This window comes from Macrobrachium nipponense, chromosome 18 (assembly GCF_015104395.2).
Source record: "Macrobrachium nipponense isolate FS-2020 chromosome 18, ASM1510439v2, whole genome shotgun sequence".
Taxonomy (NCBI): Eukaryota; Metazoa; Arthropoda; class Malacostraca; order Decapoda; family Palaemonidae; genus Macrobrachium; species Macrobrachium nipponense.
The window spans coordinates 88,951,223-88,961,222 of record NC_087211.1 but is presented as its reverse complement, the minus strand read 5'-3'; the positions used below and the strand labels follow the sequence as shown (position 1 = coordinate 88,961,222).

Here is a 10,000-nt window from a genome sequence, read left to right as displayed (position 1 = left end):
ATACATATATAGATACACACACATTACATATATACATGTATATATATGCACTCACACATGCACATACATATTAATCGTACATTAGTTCTCTTCCTCATACAGACATATATATATATATATATATATATATATATATATATATATATATATATATATATATATATAATATACACACACATATATATAACCATCCTTATCCTCAACCTCATAATTTTCATCGGCTTTAAATGTAACCGCTCCAACGATTCAATTTCCTTAACGTCCCAGCACGACTAGATGAATATGAATCATCAACAGATGAATATGAACTATTATTATCAGGTGAATATTAAACTCCGAAATTAATATTACTCATAACTTTGTTTATATGAACCGGAAGCTCTTGTCATTTATCCGCGGTCACCCGAAGCGATTCGTACTGATGGGAATGAGTATAATAAGGTTGAGTTAAATTAAAAAAAAACATTTACTTCACTTTTTAGCACGGGAAGAGAACTTGTTAAATTATAATTCCTTTCACTTATGGGCGTTTACTTGAAACGTATTCCTGACTGGGTATTGCACTGGAAAAATTCTCTCTCTCTCTCTCTCTCTCTCTCTCTCTCTCTCTCTCTCTCTCTCTCTCTCTCTCTCCGTATTGTTCGGCAGCAGCTTTTCGCCCTCTTACTCTTTTCCTTATAATTAGGTAAGCATGCACATGGGGGGATAGGGAAGGTCTATGGAAGAGATTAAAAAGGGCTGAAAAAGATGTTTCGTGTTAAGTTCAAGATAGAGGAATTTTAGTGATAGGATATTTATGAGTTACTCATGAGAATGAAAATGTAAAAAAATATCTCATGTGCATGTTAAACAGTACAGAACAATTACTTCTAATAAAATATAGCGCATTCATTTTAATTTACATTGGTGAAACAATGCGCTGTTTGACCCTAGATTTTAGCTCACTCTGTGTAAGGTGATTTATTCATTAGATTGAAAATGTAAAAGATAAATGACGTGCATGTTAAACAGTACAGAACAATTACTTCTAATAAAACATGGCGTATTCATTTTAATTTTCGTTGGCTAAACAACGCGCTATTTGACCCTAGATTTTAGCCCACGCCCCCATGTAAGGTGAAGGTCGGATCATGCCTTGTTCTCTTTCACCTACAGGAGGGGGAGAACTGGTGGACCTCATGAAGAAGGCGACGAAGACGAAGGAGTACAGCGAGCTGGACGAGACCATCAAGTCCAAGATGCCCAAGTACATGTACAACGGAGGGGAGGGGAAATGCCTCCCTATCCATCACTTGGTCCTTCGGAGGAATAAGGAGCGGCCTCCGAGTAAGGCGGTGAGGACACTGAGGATCATCATCTGTTTGTTTGTTTGTTTGCATGATTCATCTCTCTCTCTCTCTCTCTCTCTCTCTCTCTCTCTCTCTCTCTCTCTTTGTCTAGCTATTTAATCGTTTGATATATCTATTTGTCTGTATATCTGTCTATTTTTATTTATTCTATTTGTCTATCAATATATGGATGATATAGCGACGATACAGACTACATCTAATGTTTTGAATTACGCAGTTACATAAAACTGTTTACTTACAATAAGTGAACTAAATAGTGATGATACAGAATAAATCTAATGTTTTGAATTACGCAGTTACGAAAAACTTTAATTGCAATAAATGAATGAAATAGTGGCGGTACTGAATAAATTTAATGTTTTGAATTACGCAGTTAAAAAAACTGTTTACTTACAATGAATTAACGAGAGGGTGTCTGTACAGACTAAACAGAGGAAGAATGAATAAGATAAGATAGAATAAATTAAACCTTAATCTTCAGATAGTGTGATCAATAACCACAATCTTCACACTGATAACACTGGAACATCTCACACTTCCATGAATACCAATTAAACGTATTCCTGGAGTCACAAGACGTAATTGAGCTTGTTAAGCGATTCAATTTCATAAAAAAAAAAAAATAAGAATAACTGGCGAAACCAAAGTCTAACTTGATGGTAATAATCATCATCAAGAGTTTAATGAAGGCTTCTCGAATTCCTAAGTCGATCATTTTCCACTGGATTTGATATCGCTGTTTTCTCCAAAACAGTTAAGTATATCTTAGTTTAACCAGACCACTGAGCTGATGAACAGCTCTCCAAGGGCTGATCCGAAGGATTAGATGTTTTTTTCATGGCTAGGAACCAATTGGTTACCTAGCAACGGGACCCACAGCTTATTGTGGGATCCGAAGCACATTATGTCGAGAAATGGAATTCCAATCACCAGAAATAAAATCTTCGAGCGTTCACGAATTTTTAAGTATGTTTTTAAGACGAGAATCATATGCATATATATACTTGTGTAATGCTGTCTGGTCTGTATGTATGTGTGTATACGTGTGTATGTGTGTTTTAGGCAATAAACTAAAAGCTTAGGAATAAGTTAATCTCGCAAAGATAAAATAAACAAAATGAAAACAATGTAAGGGTCGCTTGACATTATATTAAACCTGATTAAAATCAGAGAAGCAACTCGACTCTTTTACCTCTCATTTCTTATTCGATTCAGAAAAACAGTTTCCCGTTTTCGTATAACCGAGGCTTCTCCAACCATCCAATTCTGGATATTTCAGTCGACATTATCCGGACGAAACAAATAAAAAAAAAAAGAATAAAACACCGCGTATCACTTGACAAAAAAATTCGCTTCTTGCCCACCGTCAATTTCCGTCTCATTCAGCGAATCTTTCGTCGCAAAATGGGTTAAGTCTATTAAGGCACCGGTTCCGTCTGGTCGTCGGCGGAGATAAAAACAGGCGAGAAACCCGGCAATTTTGGCCGGGGTGGTCGGGCGGACGCGTCCGAATAATCCATCGCTGTCAACTATTTTTGCGCAGTTGCCACACCTTGTTTTTTAAGGGTTTAATTTCGTTCCGTTCTCCTTCTGTCTTCATTTGCCGTCGTTTGCATATTCATGGCTGACGACGGGACCAAATACCAATTTCTTTCTTTTTTTTTTCTTCTTTTTTAATAATGGGAAGAAATGACGATAATTGCTTTTTTTTTTTTTTTAAACACCGGAGCGAGTGTGAGATGATGGGAGGCACATATGCACATACACATACATACATATACAAACATATACACTACATGCATGTATATACACACACACACACATACACACACACACATATATATATATATATATATATATATATATATATATATTTATATATGTGTGTGAGGTTGTGTGTGCTGTGTTGTGTGTGTGTGAGTGCATTAAGCTGCAAATGTCCGTAATATTCCAATTCACTCTGCCTCGAATTAAATATATTTTCGTGTATGTTCACCGAAGGAGAATCACGGACTTCAGTAACGCTATCGATTCGGCCAAATATATAAGAATATATATATATATATATATTATATATACTATATATATATATATATATATATATATATATATATATATATATATAGTATATATTGTGTTGTATTGTATATATATGTATGTATCTATGTGCGTGTGTGTGTTTATGTATGTATGCACAGATACACAGTTAGAAATCTTCACTTGAGCATCCAAACCAATCACCAAATTAATTTTATTAACACCCTCCGAAATAAAAAAAAAAAAAAAAAAGTTTTGTTTATTTTTTAATCTCATTTAAAACCCCAAAAATATTTTTTTTGCATTATTTTTTTCTCTCCCTTTTATTGCTTTCATCGGTACCATTCAAAACAAAAATTATTTCCCGTTTTTCGTTCCAGATAACCCCACCGAAGAACCTGCCTGACGAAGAATCGGTGGCCGGGAAGTATATCCCGACGAAGATGTCACCTGATCGAGGTAAGGCGATACTGATTGATTGATCGAATGACACCGATCTCCACAAAACTGGGTCGACAAAAATAGATATCGGTCCGCGACGAAAATAACTATTTGTCCGAGACGCCGACAAAAACGGAACTCAAGGGGAACAAATATGATTTATTTTCGTGCATTTTGTTTATTTATTTGAATTTTCATCTATGCTTCAAATTAGATTTACATATAAAAAAAAGGGCTCAGTTTTTTTAATGGATGATTTGTCTGGTCGATTTTTTATTTCTAGTGATTGTATTTAGTTATTTTCATCTCATTTTCAGTGCTAATTCAGTATATCCCTTTTTTTTTCATTTTTAGCATAACAGAGAGAAAAATTTATTTTAGTGTTAATTCAACATATCCCTTTAAAGCTCTTTCATTTTTAGCATTACTGATTTTTTTTTATTAATGACTGGTCTCACTAGTAGATCTGTTATTTTTAGCGCAGTCATATTCTTTCATTCTATATTTAGCTTAGAACACAGCAATTCTCTTCGTATTTATACTGTCTGTTATTTTTGTCAATCTTTCGTTGGTGAGGTAAAAGAGATATATTGTATAATTATTGGATTCATGTTGATAACATATGCCTGTCATGACAACCCCTCTCCCCCCCACATTAGCATTACCACCCACCCACCCACCCCAGAGCCACCTATTATGCCTTTATAACGCTCAATATAAACGAAATCTTAATTGCAAAATCATAAAAAAAAAAAATACTATCAAGTTTCTCTCCAGCGTCCTGTAACCGAAACGGCTAATTTCATCGGGTGTTTTGAAGCTGTTCCAGGTGTTCCAGTGATCGCCTCATGGAAGTCTGGTTCCTTGAATGTGATATGTAAATGGAAGCTCATCAACTGATGCCTCTTACCTCCTTGGACTTTTGTTTCGCCTTAATGAAAGAAGGATATTTCTCGAAAGAAGAACCTGAACTTTCACGCTTGCCTTCCTTTGGGAGTCAAATGCGCGGGAGAGGAAGGGGTGAGAGGTGGGGTTGAGAGAGAGAGAGAGAGAGAGAGAGAGAGAGAGAGAGAGATGAGATTCTTCGATTCATAAAAGAGAGAGAGAGAGATAGAGAGAGAAGAGAGAGAGAGAGAGAGATTCTTTGAGTCATAAAAGAGAAGAGGGGGAGAGAGAGAGAGAGAGAGATTCTTTGAGTTAAAAGAGAGGAGAGAGAGAGAGAGAGAGAGAGAGAGAGAGAGAGAGAGAGAGATTCTTCGATTCATAAAAGAGAGAGAGAGAGAGAGAGAGAGAGAGAGAGAGAGAGGAGATATTCTTCGATTCATAAACGAGAGAGAGAGAGAGAGAGAAAGAGAGAGAGATATTCTTGGAGCCATAAAAGAGAGAGAGAGAGAGAGAGAGAGAGAGAGAGAGAGAGAGATAAGACCAATTACTGGAATGTTTTTGGACAATAAAAAAAAATTGATTGATTTCACACACGCGAGCGTGCGCACACACACACACATATATATACGAATATATGTACGTATATGTTAGTACGTGTGTCCTTTGAAGCTATAACCAGGTACTACATGCATGCAAAGTTTGCCTGCGCATGACTTCACCCACAAAATTATGAAATGACAGTAAAGGTCATGGCGATAAAGATAATTATTTTTTTCCCAGATTAAATGCTGATGAAGTCAGGTCTATTATTTGACAAATTTATGAAAATATGAAAATCAAGGAAATAATTTGTTTTCCATTGCAGTGTTGAATATACTCATTAGAGAGAGAGAGAGAGAGAGAGAGAGAGAGAGAGAGAGAGAGAGAGAGAGAGAGAAGAAATTTTCATTATCAAATTGGTATAATATTTACTTCTTCAGCACTCCTCTTTTTGGAAGAGAGAGAGAGAGAGAGAGAGAGAGAGAGAGAGAGAGAGAGCCAAGAAATAAAAGAAATTATCATCAGGTTAGTATGATTTTACTTGACTTTTTCAGCACTCCTCTCTTTGGAATAGAGGAGAGAGAGAGAGAGAGAGAGAGAGAGAGAGAGAGAGGAGGCAGATTACTTCTGAAATAAACGACGCGAGCAAAGGTGGTCGTGAAGGGAGGAAAGCCCCTCTGATGAATGATAGACTTCAAGAAATTTACATTTTCCCATCAGGGTGAATAATCACTTTTATCTTCGAGTTTCCCCATTATTCTTGTATTATCATCACTGGTTACCCAGTTCGAGTCTCTTCTTGTGAATTTATGATTCTAATTAGGCTTTTTTTATATAGAATCGAAAAGACTAAGATGGAGGTAGTAGAAAGACTTTGAGTATGAGTATTAAGAGGCCTTTATACTTCGTAGTGCAGAGAGGAAGTGTCATGAGCAAATGGAGCTGAGACCTACAGAAGCAAATTAGGCGATGCTTTCATAAGCAGTGGATCCTAGGTCGATGGAGAGAGCGCTTGGAAGGTGCATAGAAAACAGATCGAAGGAGAGTACTTGGAACGTGTATAGAAAATAAAAGACGTAAGAATGGAGAAGGTTAAGGGGTGAAAATATTGATGGAAATTTGTATGATAGACATAAAAACACCCATTAATATGGCGCAGAATGGAAACACGGAAGAATGAAATGAATTCCAAAGCCTGGCAGCATAGAGTGGGACACGCAGTTATCTGGATGGGTCATTTGGAGAAACAGAACTTAAAAAAACAACAAAATGTCATAAAATAGAGATGGGAAAGTTAGGCTGCAAGGAGAGATGGAACACTGCCAAGAAATTATCAAGCAATCTTTGAAAACACAAAATGACAGCCAGCTATTACTTGGCTTTAACGAAGCCTTTGGTGACAGTCTATTGATTTTTTCTCGTAATTTATTGTATATCAAAGTTATGGAATGATTAAATCGATTTCAAAGGCGCACTTTATTTCTTCTCTGTCTTCGGGCGGGCTTTTGACTCTCAAAATTATAAATGAAAAACTTCTCAGATCAAAATTACTAATTAAAAACTAAAAGAAAATAATAATAATAATAATAATAATAATAATAATAATAATAATAATAATAATAATAATAATAATAATAAAAAGAACTGGCTCTCCCCAACTGAAAGAGCAGAACTGGAAAGGGAAATGTCACACGACAACGAATTACACGAAAACGAACTGAGAGACGATGCCACAGAAGACGACAGGGATGATGAGGTATCAAACAACGACACAAGAAGAAACACCGACGAAGTAACAGAGAGGACGGAATGGGTAGAAGAGATTAGACAGTGGATGGAGCCAGATACAGAGAGAACAAAGATCCCCTCCATAAAAGCCTACAAATTAAGGGAGAAAACAAGTGAGGTCAATGAAGTAATGGACATAATACACACCACCAGTATCGCAGAAACAAATAACTTGGCATATGTAGGAGCAAGATTAGTAGCAGAACTGATGGGGATTCGAACACCAACCACCAGCACAACCAACCCAACAGAAACCAAAACAGCAACCTCCTTGGAAAAGGCGCCTGGAAAAGCAAATCATGGTGATGAGATCTGACTTGAGTAAACTGAAAGAGATGGGAGAAAAAAGGCTAAGAAACAAGAAAACAAGGGAGGAACTCAACGAGAAATACAAAGTACAAGAGAGGGGACTAAACAACACAATAGAAGATGTGAAACAGAGGCTCAAGGCCAAAGCATATAAGATCCAACGGTACATGAACAGGAATAAGGGATACCAACAGAACAAACTATTCGGAACCAACCAGAAAAGACTATTCAGCCAACTAAGAGGGGAAGACAGCCACCAAGAAATTCCTGAAGCCGAACCAAGTAAGAGCCTCTGGGAAAACATATGGAGCAATCCGGTTTCACACAACAAACATGCAACATGGCTCCAGGAAGTCAAGGAAGAAGAAACAGGGAGAATAAAACAAAGATTCACTGAGATCACGACAGACACAGTCAGACACCAACTAAAGAAAATGCCAAACTGGAAAGCCCCAGGTACCGATGAAGTCCATGGATACTGGCTCAAAAACTTCAAGGCCTTACACCCACGAATAGCAGAACAACTCCAGCATTGTATCTCAAATCACCATGCACCCAAATGGATGACCACAGGAAGAACATCCTTAGTACAAAAGTACAATGCGCAACTGGAATACAATACTTACAAACTCTGGAATAAGACTAGCAGAGGTTAATATCAGGAGAGGGATCGTCCAGGGCGACTCACTGTCCCCACTACTCTTCGTAGTAGCCATGATTCCCATGACAAAAGTACTACAGAATATGGATGCCGGGTACCAACTCAAGAAAAGAGGCAACAGAATCAACCATCTGATGTTCATGGACGACATCAAGCTTTATGGTAAGAGCATCAAGGAAATAGATACCCTAATCCAGACTGTAAGGATTGTATCTGGGGACATCAGGATGGAGTTTGGAAAAGAAAAATGCGCCTTAGTCAACATACAAAAAGGCAAAGTAACGAGAACCGAAGGAATAAAGCTACCAGATGGGAGCAACATCAAACACATAGGTGAGACAGGATACAAATACCTTGGAATAATGGAAGGAGGGGATATAAAATACCAAGAGATGAAGGACACGATCAGGAAAGAATATATGCAGAGACTCAAGGCGATACTCAAGTCAAAACTCAACGCCGAAAATATGATAAAAGCCATAAACACAGTAATCAGATACAGTGCAGGAATAGTGAAATGGACGAAGGCAGAACTCCGCAGCATAGATCAGAAAACCAGGAAACATATGACAATACACAAAGCACCACACCCAAGAGCAAATACGGACAGACTATACATAACACGAAAGGAAGGAGGGAGAGGACTACTAAGTATAGAGGACTGCGTCAACATCGAGAACAGAGCACTGGGGCAATATCTGAAAACCAGTGAAGACGAGTGGCTCAAGAGTGCATGGGAAGAAGGACTAATAAAAGTAGACGAAGACCCAGAAATACACAGAGACAGGAGAATAACAAACAGAACAGAGGAATGGCACAACAAACCAATGCACGGACAATTCATGAGACAGACTAAAGAACTAGCCAGCGATGACACATGGCAATGGCTACAGAGGGGAGAGCTAAGGAAGGAAACTGAAGGAATGATAACAGCGGCAAAAGATCAGGCCCTAAGAACCAGATATGTTCAAGGAACGATAGACAGAAATAACATCTCTCCCATATGTAGGAAGTGCAATACGAAAAATGAAACCATAAACCACATAGCAAGCGAGTGCCCGGCACTTGCACAGAACCAGTACAAAAAGAGACATGATTCAGTAGCAAAAGCCCTCCACTGGAGCCTGTGCAAGAAACATCAGCTACCTTGTAGTAATAAGTGGTACGATCAGGCAAAGATCCTCTGGGACTATGGTATCAGGACAGATAGGGTGATACGTGCAAATAGACCAGACGTGACGTTGATTGACATAGTCAAGAAGAAAGTATCACTCATTGATGTCGCAATACCATGGGACACCAGAGATGAAGAGAAAGAGAGGGAAAAAATGGATAAGTATCAAGATCTGAAAATAGAAATAAGAAGGATATGGGATATGCCAGTGGAAATTGTACCCATAATCATAGGAGCACTAGGCACGATCCCAAGATCCCTGAAAAACTAGAGGCTGAAGTTGCTCCAGGACTCATGCAGAAGAGTGTGATCCTAGAGACGGCGCACATAGAAAGAAAAGTGATGGACTCCTAAGGAGGCAGGATGCAACCCGGAACCCCACACTATAAATACCACCCAGTCGAATTGGAGGACTGTGATAGAGCAAAAAAAAAATAATAATAATAATAATGACTGTGTGACTTTTGTCGTTGAATGAAGCTTTTACAAAAGAAAAGTAGCAATCTTATAAGCGTGTCTTTAGCCTTGAGCTAAAGGTAAAAAAATAATAATGTAGTTTTACGTCAGTTATGATATTTTATCGCTCACATTTCTACTTGATCATTTCAGCGAAAATTGAATTTTTTTTTTTTTTTTTTTTTTTTTTTTTTGGTGCGAGAGGCGGGTGGGGGGTGGGTGGTTGGTGAACATTAATTCGAAATATATTCTTATATATTCTTTTTCCAGTGGTAATTTTTATTCTGTTCTCTTAAGTGGTACAAATGAAGCGTCCGTCGGGAGAAATCTAGTATGTTAATTTTGATTAGCATTGATTAA

At 37.6% G+C, this 10,000-nt stretch overlaps 1 protein-coding gene across 1 annotated transcript in view; it reads left to right on the top strand.

Annotated features, from left to right (window-relative positions):
• Positions 1 to 10,000, top strand: part of LOC135196878 (transient receptor potential cation channel subfamily V member 5-like) — a 92,667-nt gene that overhangs the window by 6,683 nt on the left and 75,984 nt on the right. Inside the window, 2 exon segments of the mRNA XM_064223653.1 lie at positions 1,156 to 1,334; positions 3,767 to 3,845. Of these exon segments, the coding sequence (XP_064079723.1) occupies positions 1,156 to 1,334; positions 3,767 to 3,845 (258 nt within the window).